Here is a 19,810-nt window from a genome sequence, read left to right as displayed (position 1 = left end):
GAACCAAAAGGGCTACCACAGCATTTTGCAGCGCCATGCAATACCCTCTGGTCTACGCCTAGTTGGTCAGGGGGTTTATCCTACAAAAAGATAACGACTCAAAACATACCTCCAGGCTATGTCAGAACTACCTTTGAAGAAAAGAACAAGACGGTAGGCTTCAAATCATGGAATGGCCAGCACAGTCTCCAGACTTAAACCCCATCGAGCTGGTTTGGGATGAACTGAACAGAAGGGTGAAAGCAAAGCAACCTACAAGTGCAACACGTTTGTGGAAACTTCTGCAATAGTGTTGGGAAGAACTTTCCGAACAATATTTGATTTCCATTGTAGATAGAATGCCACGAGTATGTTCAGCTGTTTTATCTGCAAAAAGTGGCTACTTTGATGAGTCGAAAATTTAGATTAAATTTTGTTCAACAAAACGATTCCATGATTTATTTTTATCTGCAATTGTTTATTTGTTCTATGCTTTAATTTCAGAGTAAATTGAAACATTAAACTGCTTAAATTTCTGTAAAAACTGGAAAAATGGGGGTGTTCTAAAACTTTAGACCAGGAGAGTATATATATATAAATATAAACTTTTTTTTCACGGAGCGAGAAAGGCTTAGGCACTTTTTCGCAATTTTGAAATGGCCCATCAGTACAGTCACCTGTCCAACTCAATCCCGTAAAATTTGCAGAAACCCGGTGGAATTGCAACAGTAAAAAAACTAAGAGACCCAAAAATAAGAGATCGCAAAATCTATTTCACACATTCAAAAATGTGCAAGGTGGTTACAAATTCCCATTACCCTCCCTCTTACCCCCCCACCTCCCAATCATCATCTACCCTGGTGCTTTTGGAATATATATGTTCATGTTAATGTTAATATTTTGATTTTTATGACAATAGCAGTTTGTGTATTCATAGTTTGCATTTATACCTCTTGTGTGTTCAAAAAAAAAAATATATATATATATATATATATATATATATATATATATATATATATATATATATATATATATATATCAAGTCCTGTGGAGGGGTAAGAGGACTTTGTAAACACCCTGTAGCTTATTGGCGAAAAGGCATTGTAAAAATGTTACCTTGGAAGTGGAATTTGATGTTATTTGTCAAATGGATGCTCGCGAATGTACCCTTGATGTTTCTGGGTTAAATTTGACCTCGATCTATAAATATGGTGCTCTTCAAGAAGAAGATGTACCACCACCTTTGCTTCCGGAAAAGGTTTATTTGTATTTAAATGTCTGGTAATTGTTTTTTTTAATTTATTTATGCATATGTGCACTTGAATATAACTGTCATTAATCAAAAATGGCTTCAGCACTGTAGAGCAATTTTTTAATGCCCCTCCCAAAAATATTTTTTTTTTTTTAAATTGACCTTTTAAAAAATCAAATATTTCAAAGTTTTGTCTGTAACACTTCCTGGCACTCATTGAGAAACCCCTGAAAATTTGATGAAGATCCGTTTAGCCATCTCTGAGAAAAATGGTGACACACAGATCGACACATAGATGCATAGACACGGCTCTCATAGTGTAGATACTGTATATACAGTATAATAGACTAATGCCATCTGTCAAGGTCTGTCTGACTGTCCCACCCTGAAACACAGAAATGCTCCTTCGAAAGAGAGAAAAAATTCTTCAAATTAATCCAAGGCAACGGGAAAATTATAATTTTTTTAAGTCGGACCAAAAATTGAACCTTGGCAGTGTGTCAAACATACAGCTGCTTGGATTGCTCCTGTATTATTTTTTTCTGTTAAGAAATATGCCGCGATATAATTGCTGTTAAGAAATATGATGATTTTGGAATTTCACATTACTCTATACAGTATATTTAATAGGCTTATAGTGTCTCCCCTCCACAACACGGAAATTCTCCTCAGAGACAATAAATTACATAAAAGTTGCTTCAAATTAATCCACACCTACAGCATGGTAAAATTATAATACTGCCTCAACTTAACTTTTCCAACCAGCACAAGAATAAAAGGTTTATTTTTATTTTTATATCATGGTATTTTTACCACAGGCTGCCAGCTCGTATTATTTTTAAACGTTAAATATTTTAAAATAATTTATAGTGATTAAATAAGTGTCTGGCCCTCCCGCAAGCCCCCGCCTCCCCTCCCATATAGTTTTACGTTATCCTGAAAATGAAATTGATAAAAATCTAAATAAATGCTCAAAAATAAAACATTGGTTTTATCTGTCGAATTTGTTATTAAAAAAATGCAGTAAGTGAATTCTGCCAAGTTCACTTATATTGGACTTTTTTTTTAATGCATTACAGATCATCCTGAGTTGAAACATGATCACCTTTGATTTGAATCATCATCCCACTCAAGAAGACCCAGGGTTTTTCTAAGTAAATCAGAGGTTGTTTGCTTTCTTTATTCTCTTAAATGACACTGAAATGCACCTCGTCATTTCCACCTAACCAAAAGTAACACGTGCTCAGATGTGATTGTTTAATTTGCATCAACAGGTTCAGGTGAATTCCACCGTTTCCACTTGTAGGCCATTCCTGGGTGAAACAGACTAGGTTATGATCATGTTAAAATATATCTGTGATTGTTGTGTAAAATTCCCTCACCTGTGCAAACTGCACAAAGAAGACCTGCTGGTTGCTGATGCCCAACAGAGGCAGCACCTTATCTTTTGCAGAAGTGTTCAGATTCTGGTAAGCCTGGAAAACAACGTGCCTGGTCAATGAATGTTAGGAGCTCTCAGGCTAAGCTGTAAAAATCAAACTGAGCCGATGTGAAGCGTCACTGTGACTTCATACTTATTTGTAAAAGAAATAATTTAAAGTTAGGAAAGAGGTCTTCGGCACAGGGCTGACTGTTGGGGGCCTTTGTATCTTTCATCCACTCTTTGAACCCACTGCCTTTTACTCTTTTCCAAACACAAAAAAATTGCAAGCTGCCTTCATCCAATAATTCACTTGGTCATTGTATTACATAAAGACAACATTTTGGTCTCATTGGGACAAATTTTCTTCACATTGTCTGGATTAATTGTCAGCTGAGGATCATGATTCTTCCACCAATTATTTCCAGGGCTGTAATCTTTCAGATAATGGCAGCAGTTACAGATGTGAATTCATGTGGCATGAAAATGGGCACTGCAAGCAAGGAATGGGAATGCTCTACAGTTGGCAAATCCAAGTAGTTTCAATGTTAGGAGAATATCCTTTCATTTCCCGCCACTCCTCCCCACCTCTTCCCTCACCAAAAGTTCAGACCCTTCACAGGATATGACAAGATATTGGTTGTCTGATTAATGAGCACCCGGCTCAAGTTAACAATCTTTCAACAATCGAGGGTTAAAATGTGCATCACATTCACTATTTAATAAGATGCATAAAATACACCTCATTTTAAATCATCTCATTGTATTTATATTTTATTTACTCAAACCAATGCATACAAAAATAGAAGGGCACTCGGTAGAGCGCATACCTCCGCGACACAATGCCTGATCCAGTAGAACATATCAAGCCCATTACATTTTTGAAATATCGTGCTGTATATCGTTTTAGGCCCTATCTCTCAATGGTGAAGACACTTTAAAAATTAAATAAATCTCATATCCAGATCCGGATTCAGATCTTCACCAAAATTGAATTAATTCTTCATTGTTACACACCCAAAATGTGCACCAAGTTTCGTCTGAATCCATCCACAACTTTTTGAGCTATCCTGCACACAAACAAACAAACAAACAAACAAACAGACAACCAAACAGACAGACAGAAAGGGGTGAAAACATAACCTCCTTCACCTTCGGTGGCAGAGGTAATAAAGTCATTATTCATCGATTAATGTGCACATGTTCTCTCAATATGATCAAAAAATATGGAGGTTATGGTAGGATTCAATTTTGTTGAACAATACTCTTTACAGAGTGCTGGTGCTGTCGAAGCACTTTCCTAGCAAGGGTTTTACTGGGTGGTTTACCATTGCCTTACTAGCATAGATTGCCCATGCTCTATCCTTTTAAATGCTGACTGTCAAGCAAGGAAGTAACATACCATTTTTAAAGTCTTTGGTATGACTCGGCTGGTGTTAGAACTGCCGACCTCCCAGACTCAAAGCAGACACTCTAATTTGGTAAGTTGCATTTATCAAATCTCTTTGCTTTGTTCATCTTAGTTTACAAAGTTAATTTCTTGGACTCACTCGCAAAGAACCCTTGTTAAGTTTGTCTCTGGAATATGCTCCTCCTCCATTCCTTCCCTCACTTAAAATGGTACCACAGTTGACCCCACTCATGAGAAGGCTAAATGCCTCAATTCTGTGTTTGCTTCCAAATCATACATCCCCAACCCTTCACTCTCTGTACCCACCATACCCAGTCACACCCAACTATTCCAGGACTCTGTCTTTTTCACCTGAAAAGGTGGAGATGCTTCGAGAAACCCTTGACTGATTCGGCAAACAGGAAAGTTTTTGGAGGTAAAAATGAAATTTGCATTGCTGAGGTTTATGGCTGGGGGAGAACGTAAATTATGTCTCTGTAAATGTGTATCATATAGCGCCAATCCCAGTAAGAGGGGGTATTACAAGTCATTCCATCTAATTCTGGGGAAAATTCTTAATTTTCCACTGCCATTCGTGATTGATGCCGGCACCATATTTCCCGGTATATCAATGTTGTAATTCTTACAGATATGTCTTATGTATAAAACTATGATACTCTTTTGTGTAGCTTCACATACTCAGGTGTTGCAAGAGACAGGCACATTGCCTGATTGCCCTGAAATAACCAAGATGTTCATCTTGTTTATGGAAAGCCGGTAGTGATTATTATGAATAATTTTTATATTTGTGGCCAATTTAATTCCAATGATCAGGTGACCGGCACAGTGATTCTGTAATTACTTAAACATATTCATGATAAGTCACCAGGTTCTGGAGTGGGTTGGTGATCAAGTAGTTAAAGTCTTGCTGCTTCACTTCACTGGTGTGAGTTTAAGGGGTTCAGAACAAGGTTGGCAGTTGTTGCATACACTCTGGAATGGCTGTTAAAGTTTCCACGTTCATAATCAAAAAGACAAGTGGGATGTTTTTGCTTGTTCCTCATCTTGTACGTGAGCAAAAATGACAAGGCAAAATGGCAAAACATTTTCCTCATGTCTCTTTATGTCTATGTACATGTGGCTCAGCATCACTATGCATGCAACCACACAAATATAAATAAATAAATAATATCAGGACAGTACTCACACGGAAAGCGATGTGAATTCCACCATTGTCAGCAATGTTATCTGGGAGTGTCATATTTCCATTGATATTTTCTCCGTTCACACTGTAGTTACTGTACTGCAGAGCCAGACATTGGGCACGTTGTACAAACTCATGTTGAGCATTCGATGTCCAATCTGCTTGGTGGCCAATCACATCAAATTTTCTTCCTGCAAAAATTGATTTTGGAAAGAAAGGAGTGACACACAGAAAAATTTCAAGTCCTAAAGGGAAGTTTGCAAACCAGCATTTTAAGATTTGGTCTTGGATATGCACTTTTGCTGTAAGGCCTCAAGAGCAAGACAACAAAAACGAGTGAACAATTAAAGGTTCCTTGAAAGAGATGGAGATTGAGATAGAGATATATATCGAGATATAGAGAGAGAGGTAGATATCGATACTCTACCGGTCAAAAGTTTTAGAACACCCCCATTTTTCAGTTTTTACTGAAATTTAAGCAGTTCAAGTCCAGTGAATAACCTGAAATGCTACAAAGCTAAGCGGTAAACTCCCAGAGGTTAAAAAAAAGTTTAGGTTACCAAAAACTGAAAAATAATGTAAATTTCAGAGTTGTTAAAAAAGTCCCTTTTTAGGGAATAAGTAATGGGTTAGCAACTGCAGCTGTTCTGCAGCAATGGAAGTAAATTAAGCCTTGAAAGTTGATGCAAACAATTCCTACAGGTGTCCCAACTTTTGTTGATTAGTTACAACCCCTCTGTCTATGTAAAAGCAGTGTTGGAACAGACTGTGTTGCTACACCCTCTGAAGCATTATTTGGACAATATTGCACTGCAGGAAGTAGTACATTGCTATCATAATGGTGAGAAAAAGACAATTAACAAAGGAAGATAGACAGACCATTATAACCCTTAAAAGTGTAGGTCTTTCCTTTTGAGAAATTGCAAAGTAAGCCAAGGTGTCAGTGAGTACAGTTTCCTACACCATCAAAAGGCACTTGGAAACTGGAGGAAACTCTGACAGGAAGAGGTCTGGCAGGCCCAAAGCCACAACACAATCAGAAGGCAAGTTTCTGAGAGTCAACAGCTTGCGTGATAGGCTGCTCACAGGACAGCAGCTTCAAGCACAGCTTAACACTGGTTGAAGTAAGGAAGTCTCAGTTTCAACTGTGAAAAGACTGAGCTGCAGGTTTGACATGTCGAGTGGCAGTAAGAAAGCCATTGCTAAGATAGCAAAATAAGAAAAAGAGGCTTGTCTGGGCCATGAAGCACCACCAGTGGACTACTGAAAACTGGAAAAAGGTCTGATGGACCGATGAATCAAAATTTGAAATCTTTGGTTCATCATGCAGGGTTTTTGTATGCTGTCGAGTTGGCGAAATGATGGTTCCTCAGTGTGTGGCACCAACTGCAAACATGGAGGAGGAAGCGTGATGATCTGGGGGCTCTTTTGCTGGATCCAGAGACTTGCACAGAGTGACTGGCACCCTGAACCAAAAGGGCTACCACAGCATTTTGCATCGCCTTGCAATACTCTCTGGTCTATGCCTAGTTGGTTAGGGGTTCATCCTACAGCAAGATAACGACCCAAAACATACCTCCAAGCTACGTAGATAGATAGAGATAGAGATAGATGGATCGATAGATAGATATATGGAGAGAGAGATAGTGAGATGGAGAGAGAGATTGAGAGAAATGGAGATCGAGATAACATCAGATGTTTCTAACTCGAGTTATAGTCTACAAAATAATTTTCAAAGGGCACATGACCTTTGACCTGTTCAATCTTAAATCAAATCAGTTCATCTTTGTATTACAGTCCATAGTTAGGCCAGGTTTGGTCATAATCCCTTCAGAGGTTCACAAGTTATCACGTAATATATAAATCTGCTACTTTCATCGAATAGTCACATGACCTTTGACCCTTCCCCCCAAATATTAGCAGTTCATCTTTGCAAGATAGTTCATACTTGTAACAGGTTTGGTCAAAACCTCTTTCGCAGTTCACAAGTTATTGCGGTAACTAAAATCTGCTACTTTCAGCTAAAGGTCAGATGACCTTTGACCCTTTGAACGAAAAATAAAATCAGTTCATCTTTGCATCATAATACACCTTTGTACAAATTTGTTAAAAAAAAAAACCTTCAGTTGTTCACGTCATCACAGTAAAAAAAAAAATAGATCACGGACGGACGCATGGACAGACAGACGCATAGCCAGACGGACAACCCCAAAACATAATGCCTCCACCGCCACTGAAGGCATTGAAAAAAAAAAATCAGAAAAACAGTGAACACTGCATATGATATTTTAATTCACTGATCCAGCTTCAAACAAGTGGAGGGGAATTTCAGGTTTCCTATTTACACTTGTTTGTGGACATAATCCCAGTAATCAGACTAAATTCCTGTTACTCTGCAGATGTCTCAAATAGATTAAATGTCTCAAATGAAGACTTAGCTCATTAGTGATACGGTTGATTTTATTATCACCTCATTTACCCCAGAAGTCACCAAGAAGTGGAATTAAAAATTGGAGATCAAATCATAATTGGTTTAATGTGTGAGATAAGGTTAAAAGATGAGGCTTTAATATGTCGTTTTACTTTTATACAAAAGTCGAGGCTCAGAGTGGGACTAATCAACAGAGGCAGCAGCTCAAGAGATCACCAGAGGGTCAGAGGGGAATAGGTGGGGGGGGGGGGAGGAACATGTACAAAAAGCTTCAACATTTCCCATGATATTGTTGTGGGTTTGCCAGACTGGTCACGAGTGGCCTCTTTCGGACCCACCTCCCGACCTTTGACCCTGAAGCCGAGGAGCCACAAATAACTCCATGGCACAAAGGGTTGCTAAGCAACCTGGAGGCATTCTGAAATGACTACATCTGGTAGGGTCCCCGTGTCCAAATCTCGCGTTACCTTCCCGGTGATTTAGTTATCCCAGATGGGGAACTGTGCTCTCGATGCACCACCCTTATCCATTAATTACGTACGGCCAAGTAGAACTGCAAATGGGACGTCTGCTAGTTTATCATAGTGAACCCATCTACTTATGACATACTGTATTTAACCAATGGAGGAAACAGACGATCAAGCAGGTTTGTAAATACAATTACTGTTGAAAGGCATGTATTTACAAATAAGTATTCACCAAGAGCAATGCCACAAAGAACAGTCTTAACCTCGAGCATGGAAACAACCCTTATGCACTAAGCCTTACGACTAAAACGCAATACGGGCATGGCTCATTTTACCGGGAAATTAGACAAGAGGATAGAGAGAGGAAAAAGAAGAAGTCATGGCATATTATTAACCCCTTTTACACTTGCACATGAGCTGGCGGGATCTCAACATGAAGGGGAGGGCGGAAACGGAGGAAGTACAGGAAGAGGACAATGAGGCATCATGTGTCGGGAGAGGTGCCAGGTGTTTACAATGTGTGCACGAGAGGAAACTGTGAGGGTGAGAGTCAATAATCCCACCTGGATTGTCAAGGGATAATGATTGAAACTCTCTATGCCCTGATGGGTCAAGAGGCAACCGTTGAGCTCTTTAAAGCATCTCAAGTTAACTAATTAGAAGCAGTGATAGAAGAGAAAGATTGTGCAAGTCAGTGTGTTTGGCCACTGTGTCCAGGGAACTTGCGCTGTTTGCCCACTCTCTACCTCATGGCACCAACCTGATCATCTCTGCAGAGGTTTGCTCTTGTAGAGGTTCGTCTTGTGGTGCAGCTCATCTCATATCGCTAACCAGATGCAAAACAGCTCTGATGTCGGAATTTACCGGCTTTTATTCCTCTTTTGTGAGGCCTGAGTGAAGGTCACCACAGCACCCTTTGACCTTCACGTGCCGCTTTCTCATTGGCACGCACCCGGTCCTTTCCTGCTGCCTAGCTGTTTAGAGGGTCGGTCAAGCAACTTCGGCACAGCAATTCCCTCCGATTTCGCTTGGGCGTCGAGTGGCTTGCGTTGTGGCGAAGGTAGTGCTGAAATGGCATAATGTGGAGGGCTCAGGGAGTGCTGGAATGGCTTTTGTGGTGGTGACGGCAATGCTGAAATGGCTTTGATTAGTAATGTAATGAATGTGTCTTGTAATGTAAAGTGTGCATGTTGCTCTGTGTGCATAGTTGCACTGTAGGAAGGCACGGGGAAGGAGAGGGGTTCAGGGGGAGGGGGAGAGAGATAATAATGGATAGAAGTTTTAGAAAGGGAAGAATTACAAAGGGGATTTGAACCTGATATACACACATGCAACGCATTTCCCTGTCCGTGATATGAGGGGAAGGGTAACCAAACTAAACATAATTGCTCAGGAAATATCTAAACTCGGGATCTGTGACGTGTTGAGTGCAACTCCCTGGGGTCTTTCCAAAACCTCAATATTATTGAAACAATATATGAAATTATTTCAGCAAATGCAAATATAAGGAACTCAACAAATAAGTAATTATTGATTACGAGCAAATACAACCCGTCGCTTCGCTCATGGGGGTATTAAGGAGTGGGGGGAAGGGGGGAGGGGGAATGGATATTTTTTTATTGCCATGAACAAACCTTTGTACATCACAGGTGATAAAATGTTGTGGTCAAGTTTCATCAAAATTGTGTGTGGTTTCAGAAAGAAAGCAAATACATATTTTGGGGGGCAACCCCCTCCCCCCCATAGAACCCAATTTTTTTTTTAATGTCGTGAACAAACTTTAGTACATCACAGGTGATGAAAATTGCAGTCAAGTGTCATTGGAATTGTGTGTGTAGTTTCTGAGAAGAAAGCAAATGCAAATTTTGGGGGGCAACCCCCCTCCCCCCATTGACTCTCAGAGACCCAATTTTTTTTTTAACATCGTGAACAAACTTTAGTCCATCATGGGTGGTGAAGATGGTGGTCAAGTTTCATTGGAATTGTGTGTGTGTAGGTTCTGAGAAGAAAGCAAATGCATATTTTGGTGGGCAACCCCCTCCCCCCCATAGAACCCAATTTTTTTTTTAATGTCGTGAACAAACTTTAGTACATCACAGGTGATGAAAATTGTAGTCGTGTCATTGGAATTGTGTGTGTAGTTTCTGAGAAGAAAGCAAATGCAAATTTTGGGGGGCAACCCCCCTCCCCCCATTGACTCTCAGAGACCCGAATTTTTTTTTAATATCGTGAACAAACTTTAGTCCATCATGGGTGGTGAAGATGGAAGTCAAGTTTCATTGGAATTGTGTGTGTAGGTTCTGAGAAGAAAGCAAATGCATATTTTGGTGGGCAACCCCCCTTAAATCCCCTTTGAGCCAGATTTTGCTCATGTCATGAACAAACTTTAGTATGTCATGGGTGATGAAAGTTGCAGTGAGGTTTCATTGGAATTGTGTGTATCGTTTCTGAGAAGAAAGCAAATACCACTTTGGGGGGGCACTCCCTCCCCCCCACCATGAACTCCCTTTCTATACCCCTTCAGAACCTGCTCTTTTATGCATCACGGATGATGAAGGTTGTGGTCAAATTTCATTGAAATCGTATGTGTAGTTTCTGAGAAGAAATTACAAGTATTTGTTGGTGAATGGATCGAGGGACAGATGATGTGCATCCCATAAGCTCCCCAGAAATATATATATATATATATATATATATATATATATATATATATATATATATATATATATATATATATATGTCAGAAAGAGGGATAGGGGTGGGAGAGAGTGGGGAGGGTTGGAGGGAGAGGGGTGAGGGATTCCGGCAGATGACGCCCAGTTTATCGTCCATTCGAGAGACTACACACACAATGGTGAATCACCCGGCCTGTGAAAAACAGGGAGGACAGTTTAGAACTGGGTTGTGATTCAAATCCAGGCTATACAGAGTGAGCATGCGTACCTCTCGGCTTTTGTGCCGTGATGTGGCGATTCTTTACTTCAGAACTGAAAATATTTTTTTCTCATTGTGATCATATCATTTATTTTGCCTTCCTACCTCCAGTGTAGGACCACGGAATCGCAATTGAAGGTTGAAGAATGTGCAAAGTGGCTTTCCCATGCAATGCATGAAACGTTTGTAGAAACTTCTAAAAGCGAAACGTTTAATGTTTGTTTGCATTTATCAATGCCAAAGTGATGGGTCATATCACGTTGTTAAAAACGGGAAACGTTGTTGAAAATAAAATTTCACATTTTCAACGAGGCAGCCACCGCCTGTTGCACCGCAGAACAACACGTGGCCAACGCAGGCGAGTAGCCCTGAACTTTGTTCAAGTCGATCAATATATGCAGAATTCAGTGACAGTGCGAATGTTGTAGAGTGCTGGCTTAAGCACTCCAACGAAACGGTTGATATAAAATGGCTCCCTTGGCACGCAATTGGCAATCACCGACCGTCATATTAAACATACACCTCCCGGAGATGCCCGAAATGTCCCAATTGGACAAATGAACACTTTTCTAGGAGTCGGAATTTCTTGCAAGTTCGATTCTGGAGGTTAAATTTTGTAATTCTCCTTAATTTAAGAGATACTTGTGGTGATTGCATGTGTGGAAATGAACTAAAGCAACGAACGCCGACATCTCCGGGCGTTTATAAGCATTGCAATGTACCCAACGATTTGTAGCTGTGATGAACAGGCATTCGATAATATGAGTGAGGAGGGTGAAAACAACTTTATCATGAAGAAATCATTGTGGCCTATTCCAAGTTAAAGCAAGGTTGAGCAGGCCAAAAAACATGGCGGTTTCAGACCACAGCAAGGTGACCCAGGAAACACCTTCAGACCCCAGAGAGCGAGTTGGAAGAGGATCTCCTGATGAAGGAAATAATTAAATAAGGCCGTTAATTATATTCAAAAGGGATGTATTAATGAACCCAAACACCCAATTTTTACTCTAGCATTGCCTTGGAGTTTTCTTTGTGTGCATGCAGTTTCAGGCTGCTAGGTTTAATGGTTTTGGAGTTATGGAGGAGACACACACTGATGACACACACACACACACACACACACACACACACACACACACACACACACACACACACACACACACACACACACACACACACACACACACACACACACACACACACATTGACATTTATTAGTATAGATGGAATACTTTCTGAAGTATAAATTTAACCGGTTTCAGTGACATTTACCTTAATGCCAATGTTATTGGTAGGCCAATTTTAATTGGCTAATGATGTCATTACCATAACCAGATTGAAAACAAATCTGAGAATTTGGCTATCGAGGTTGAGGTTAGAGTTGGCAATAGAGTTTTCTGGTGAAATAGCTTCACAATGTAGTTTTCCACGCACCCCTAATAATGTCACTCTGCATGAACCACCAAAATCACTTTATTAGTTCAATAAAGTTATGGTAAATGTTACTGGTAATGGCTAAAATACATGTCCTAACTCTAATGTACTGGCCAAATGATGTGATAATGACCCATTTAGTACTTGCCACCCTTTTACTGTGTGTTTACTCTGCAGTAAAACAGAACAAAACACACTGAAATGTACAATTCTTTTTCAAATCCACAATCAACTCAAGACTTTGAAAACACAAAGACTATTCTGGATGCACCCAAGTGATTGTCATCTGAACACAGTGCTGTGAAACCAAAAGGTCTTGGGTAAAGGGCCTAAGGATATGACACTTACAATTACAGGGACGTAATAAAAGTGATAAGTCCACTCGCTCTGCCGATGCCGTTCATGCTGTGGTGATTCACAAAGAATACAGATTGACTATCATACTGGAGACATTACTGCAAATGGCATAAAAAATACGGAATTGGGGTTTGAAGGCTGAGAGTGCAGAGGGAGCGAGACCAGAAGAAAGGTGGAAAAAGAGTTCAACAACCTGTCTGCAATGTGAGATCAACTTGCCTCATTGCATGGGTGGCCAATAATATTGAGAGCTGTTGATTCCACAGATTACAGACATGATTCTGGGACACAATAGAGAGAGAAAGAGACACAGAGACACAGAGAGAGAAAGAGACAAAGAGAGAAAGACACAAAGAGAGAAAGAGACAAAGAGAGAAAGAGACAAAGAGAGAAAGAGACAAAGAGAGAAAGAGACAAAGAGAGAAAGAGACAAAGAGAGAAAGAGAGAGAGAAAGAGAGAGAGAAAGAGAGAGAGAGAGAGAGAGAGAGAGAGAGAGAGAGAGAGAGAGAGAGAGAGAGAGAGAGAGAGAGAGAGAGAGAGAGAGAGAGAGAGAGAGAGAGAGAGAGAGAGAGAGAGAGAGAGAGAGAGAGAGAGAGAGAGAGAGAGAGAGAGAGAGCTATAATCTGCTGAGCTATGAGCAAAGGCCTTGTAGGTTGAGAGTAGTTTTTGATTTTTCAAGGAATGACTTGGAAAGATTGAAGATTTCCAGTCTGTGGCTGGCTTTGGAGGCTAACTTTGCAATGTAGTCAGTCCAGGAGAGGTGATGAGGCCGAGAGATGCAGGAGACTGAACTTCTTTCGGTGGTTGACCACGTAAATAGATAGGTAGGCTCATTTGACAATTCTTCCGGAATGACAGATGAGACTGTGAGATTTGTCAAGATTGAAAGACATGTTCTATTTACTTAAGTAACAATAAATCACTTATAGATTAGCAGAGAGTGATGCAGCTGCTGTCTGTGAGAAGAAGAAGAACAAGAAGAAGAAGAAGAAGAAGAAGAAGAAGCTGAGTATGACTGTCATTGAAATGGGGAATTGTACAACACAATGTAGAATCATCTGCAGAAAGGAAGATAGGGTTTTCCAGAGCATCAGAGAAGTCATTTATGTAGACAAGGAACAAGACTCGGCCCAAAACACAGCACCTTGGGGCATTCAACCCTCCATTGTACGAGGAGAGTTCAAGTCAATAAGTAAGGATGAAAAAGAAAAGAAAACAACAAAGAAGAAAAAAAAAAGAATGAAGCTCTTTTATAATATTGAAGTCTTATCAATTCAGGAAAAACGATAAAATTAAGGATAATTTTGATCTAAAAAAAAAGAGTTACAAACAAAGTGATTAAAACCAGCACATCAGTTGAATATATTAATAGCCTGGCTATCTGCCCTTGAGACTGACAGCTGACATCTTGGGCCTGGGACCCATAGAACAATCAGCTTCATAAGTGTATATCTTATATCCATCCATCCATTGGGACCATACTCTGTGTTGAGCGTTGGTGCTGCCTCAGCAATCTCCTTGGCTATTGGGCACACACAATCCTGGACGGGTCGCCACTCCGACACAGTATACCAGTATGCTGGCATTCATTTTTCCGACCTCGGAAGGATGACAGACAGTGTCAACCCCACCTGGTATTAATTCAATAGCCAAGTGGGATTTGAACTCAGGATTCTTGGATTCCAAGCCCACCATCCGAACCATTAAGCCAACACCAAGCATATATCTTATATGTAATTCTGTATATTGCTTGAGTAAAGCAGTGCTTATGGAATGAAGATAATGGATAGTATTTGAGTGCACATAATCATAAAATCAATCATTTCTATCAAAATATTGTGAGATGGCTGACAAGCTGGTAAAACTTACTGCAAAAGATCCTGCAAAAGGGTTTCTCGAAAATTTAGAAATTCATTTTCTGGATGTATTATTTTACACCTGATTCAGCAGAAGTAGATGATATAAGAACAACTAAGATGTGGGTGTGGAGAAGGAAAAAGAAGACCTACCATTGTTATCAAAGCCGTGGCAGAGCTCATGGCCCAGAACTGCACCAATTCCTCCCCAGTTCAAGACGCTAAGAGAAAGAAAAATCAACCAAGAAAATTCCATTACAACTTCTAGTTATACGAGACGTATTCTTGGGAAGCAACACAAGGTATATTGTTGGACATCTTTATGAGGCTGGTCAACATCATTTGATTCAATACAATAAGCTGATAAAAAGCAGTCAGAATGCATTTTTCGGGCACGTACATACAGTGTGTACAGAATGAAGGCAGTGACTTGGATGAAATTGCATGGATTTCAATCAAAAGAATTAACAGTTGTTTTAGTGATATCAGCTTCATTATTTTGACTAAAAGGTGGCAAAAGCATGCTACCAAAGTGGTGCAGAAAGACAGCTTCATGAAAGTGCTGCACATGTTTGCATCGAGGCGCAGCACATGCACACATGAATCACGTATCAAGCCCGGTGAGTCTTGCCGTTATCTACACAAATGATGACCGTTTTTTCAGCACACAATTGTTTTAATATTGGAGGCTGAAAATGCAAACTGGTAGAATACACAAAATATGAGAAGGCATACAGAATGCCTGAAATGTAAACTGTATATCATCCAAGCTGATTAATTCATTCTTCCACTAATGGTTCCTCAACCAAACAGCATACTGTAGCTTGTAGAAATCCAACATCGTCTATTATTTTCTACCAGAAAATACAACCCATCGCTTTGCTGACGGGAATTCTAAAGGGGCGTGAGGGGAGGGAAGATAGATAGAGAGAAAGCTCGAGAGAGAGGTGGGGGAGAGAGAGGGGGAGAGTGAAGAGGTGGAGGGGAAAGGAGAGAGAGGAGGGAGGGAATTCATGGAGGGGTGTGGAAGTGAGGAGGGGTAGAGGAAGTGAAGGCAGACATGTGGTGGAGCATTAATTACGATTCATACTGTCTCATCAAAATGATTCTGCAGAGAATAACATTGAAGATGGAAACAAAATAATGTCTGAAATCCATTTTAGACTGGTCATACGATAAACACGGCCCATTTAAGTCCGGAGACAAAACCCGCCAGATGCATCCAGAGCCAAGCCGTCCGGACACAAACACAAACTCCCATCTGGAAACAAACTCTGTTCCAGAGACAAACTTCCGTCCAGACATGTACGGATAAAATTAACTCCCATCAAGACATAAATACCGCCCGGACATGTCCGGAGCCAAGCTGTCTGGACAGAAACAGTGCTCGAAAACATCCCGAGACAAACTCGCTTTCGGAGACAAACACTGTATCTGGACGGCTTGGCTCCAGAAGCATCCGGGCAAACACTGCTCAACCACATCCAAAGATAAACTCCTGTCTGGAGACAAACTTGCGTCCAGACACGTACGGATACAATTAACTCCCATCCGGACATAAATACCGCCCGGACGCATCTGGAGCCAAGCTGTCTGGACAGAAACACTGCTCAGAAACATCCAGAGACAAACTCGCTTCCGGAGACAAACACTGCCCGGACACATCCAGAGATAAACTCCCATCCAGACATAAATAGCGCCCAGACATGTTCGGAGACAAACACCGCCTGGATGCATGCGGAGTGAAGCTGTCCAGAGACAAACTTCTGTCCGGACATAAATACCGCCCGGATGCTTCCGGAGACAAACACCGCCCGGATGCTTCGGGAGAAAAACACCTCTCCGACGCTTCGGGAGAAAAACACCCCCCAGGCGCTTCAGGAGGCAAACACCGCCAGGATGCTTCAGGAGACAAACAATGCCCGGACATGTCTGGAGACAAACTCCCATCTGGATACGTCTGGAGATAAATACCATCCAGACACAAACACTGTCCAGAAATAACCACGGCGAGTCAGCAGAGATAATGCTGTTCTTCAGGAACAGCACATGCGCGCGCGGACATGCACGCGCACGCACGCACGCACGCACACCGGTGCTTGGCAGATATTGGCAATTTTTCGGAAATCGGCAGGATGGAGTCAGTGTGATTACCGACTGCAGCACGTACTGTATACAACCCAAAAACCTTGAGTAGTTTTCACCGAAAAACAACGTTGCATTTATATAGACATTTCAGGGGTATGTTCACAAACATTAATCTTTATAAACAGCTTTGTGTGGTGGGAGGAAAAAAATTTGTCTCGGTTATTTAGAAAATGTGTGAGTACGGCAAACAGCTCGGAAATTGGGTGTTATTTCACAACCACTTGCTCAGGATGACGGAGCACAAACAACTCGCTCAGGATGGCGGAGCACGGACCACGGACCACTCGCTCAGGATGATGGAGCACGGACCACTCGCTCAGGATGATGGAGCACGGACCACTCGCTCAGGATGATGGAGCACGGACCACTCGCTCAGGATGATGGAGCACGGACCACTCGCCCAGGATGATGGAGCACGGACCACTCGCTCAGGATGATGGAGCACGGACCACTCGCTCAGGATGACGGAGCACGGACCACTCGCTCAGGATGACGGAGCACGATCCACTCGCTCAAGATGACAGAACGAAGACGTAGCACGAACTGCTCACTCAAGATGACGGAGCACGAGCCGCTCGCTCAGGAAGACGTAGCACGAACCGCTTGCTCAGGATGTTGAATTAAATAGTTGATAAGGAATGGCTGGCCAGCCTGTCACTGCATTCCATGTAGGATCCCTTTAACTTTAAAGCCGGACTTCACCGCGCACGCAGCAGTTAAGGAAATAAAATTAATTCATTCAAATCATGACTTTATCCACAAAAGAGGTGCTGTTTAATGTAGAACAACCCTGGAGACATCGCAAAGTTTAATTGCCCATGAAATAAACATTACAGATAATCTGCCATGTTGCCTGCTAGTCTGTGCACACGTCATGTGCTGCATTGTTCGCGGCCTGCATAAACGTTATAGCTGCAAAAATATAGATATGGCAGACACTATGGATAAGCAGTCCCTCTGGGGGACAGGGTGCGAACTCAAGCAGTGAATGCATTGTCATATCGCTGAATGAAGCTAGTTAATTTTGGCACATTCTTAAATCTTTTGTTTGCTCAATATAATTCTCCAAACAGGAGAAAAAGATAAGTTTGATGATTTGGAAATTTCACATTTTCTTATGTATATATGCAAAAGGAGGGACAATTTACGTTAAAAACGAGTAAAGAACACCTTCTCTACAGTCAAACATGAAGGAGATTCATTGATGTTTTGGGGTTGCTCTGCTATCTCTGGTACTGGGTGCCTTGAATGTGTGCATGGCATTATAAAATCAGGAGATTAACAAGGCATTTTGGAGTGCAATGTTGAACCCAGTGTCAGAAAGCTGGGTCTCCATCGAAGGTCATGGGTCTTGCAGCAGGACAGTGACCCCAAACACACTTCAAAAAGCACCCAGGAATCGTTCAAGACAAAAGGCTGGACTGTTCTGAAGTGACCAGCAATGAGTCCACATCTAAATCCCATTGAACACCTGTGGGGAGATCTGAAAACAGCAGTTGGGAGAAGGCACCCTTCAAATCTGGGAGAACTGGAGCAGTTTGCACAAGAAGAGTGGGCCAAACTGCCAGAAGAGAGGTGTAGGAAGCTCATTCATGGCGATAGGAAGTGCTTGACTGCAGTTATTTTGTTCAAAGGCTATGGTACCACATATTAAGTCTTGGGTGTCAATAATTTTGTCAATGCAATTTCTATTTATTTTCTGATTTAAAAGCATATATTAAGTTCTGAATTAAAAACAAAGGTTCTGTAATATTAGCAGTGAAAGAAAGAATTGTGGAGACCAAATACTTTTGTCAATTTTAACTTATTTTTAGAGAAACTTGAGATCCTTGAAAAAAATACAAGGGTGCCAATACTTTTGGCCATGACTGTAATACAGCAATTCATAGCTATGATGAACAGGCATTCGATAATATGAGTAAGGAAAGTTAAAAAAAAAAACTTTATTGCTAAGAAATCATTGCAGCCTCTTCCAAGTTAGGGCATGGTTGAGCATGCCAAAAACACGGCGGCTTCAGACCCCAGCGAGGTTACCTGGGATACGCCTTCAGACCCCAAAGAGAGCGGTTACTGAGGATGCACCTGATAAAGGATATAATTAAATAAGGCCGTTGATTATCCTCAAAAGGGGTGTTTTAATGAATCCAAACACCCAATTTTCAGTCATGCACTTCTTTGGAATTTTCTTGGTACACATGCAAAGTTTCAGGCTCCTAGGTTTCATAGTTTTGGAGTTATGGAGGAGACACACACACACACACACACACACACACACACACACACACACACACACACACACACACACACACACACACACACACACACACACACTTATTAGTATAGATTTTCAAGGCTCATGGAGTCCAATTGTACATTTATCACAAGGAAGACAAAAATAAATAAGGAGTTATAATTCTATAAGGTATTTCAAAGATGCAACTGTCTATTCATTAAATAATTCGTGCAAATGGAAAATAATTTCGATGACCAAGAAGAGAATTTCAGATTTATTTGTACACTATGAAGTGATTTGAAAGCTTACAAGTTCATTCAATGTGTCCATCTTTCATAACTCTTCTCATGCACCGTGGAAAGTCAGCAAACTCAATCTATCACATTTCATCAGAGCTTGGGACGATGCAGCTTTGCTTCTTTCAAAATCCTTTGAACTGAGCTCTTTGACATGTTTTGCTGCAAAGTTGCCACCAGATTGTCTTTTTGCTGATTTTCTAAAAACAGCTTCCAGAACTGCACCTGCCTCCGAAGTGCACACACTGTTTTGGCCCAAGGCTTACACAGTGGACACCACAAGCGATATTCAATTGCAACACAAAGTTTGGAAAGTGTGTTTATCGTTGGTGCTGATTAATTTCTGCCAAATCCCTGGCCCAAACGGCACTGAACAACCCACTGAGTGGGGTTCTGCTCTGGATTAGA

The 19,810-nt window shown here is 41.0% G+C and overlaps 1 protein-coding gene and 1 long non-coding RNA gene across 3 annotated transcripts in view; one reads left to right on the top strand and one right to left on the bottom strand.

Annotated features, from left to right (window-relative positions):
- LOC147018839 (uncharacterized) overlaps positions 1–4,992 on the top strand; it is a 31,224-nt gene extending 26,232 nt beyond the window's left edge. The window contains exons 2-3 of the long non-coding RNA XR_015062549.1: positions 2,311–2,396; positions 4,378–4,992. This is a non-coding gene — a long non-coding RNA (uncharacterized LOC147018839). The remainder of the gene's footprint in view (positions 1–2,310; positions 2,397–4,377) is intronic.
- LOC147018837 (endothelin-converting enzyme 1-like) overlaps positions 1–19,810 on the bottom strand; it is a 102,323-nt gene that overhangs the window by 7,629 nt on the left and 74,884 nt on the right. For both annotated transcript variants that reach the window (XM_085898909.1, XM_085898908.1), the window contains 3 exons: positions 14,879–14,946; positions 5,249–5,436; positions 2,614–2,706 (listed from right to left, as the gene is read on the bottom strand). In XM_085898909.1, the coding sequence (XP_085755035.1) occupies positions 2,614–2,706; positions 5,249–5,436; positions 14,879–14,946 (349 nt within the window). The remainder of the gene's footprint in view (positions 1–2,613; positions 2,707–5,248; positions 5,437–14,878; positions 14,947–19,810) is intronic.

The sequence above is a fragment of the Eptatretus burgeri genome, chromosome 10 (assembly GCF_056783735.1).
Source record: "Eptatretus burgeri isolate ZD-2024b chromosome 10, Ebu_testis_v1, whole genome shotgun sequence".
Lineage (NCBI taxonomy): Eukaryota > Metazoa > Chordata > Myxini > Myxiniformes > Myxinidae > Eptatretus > Eptatretus burgeri.
Note: the sequence above shows the minus strand (reverse complement) of the source record. Positions and strands in the feature narration are given on the sequence as shown.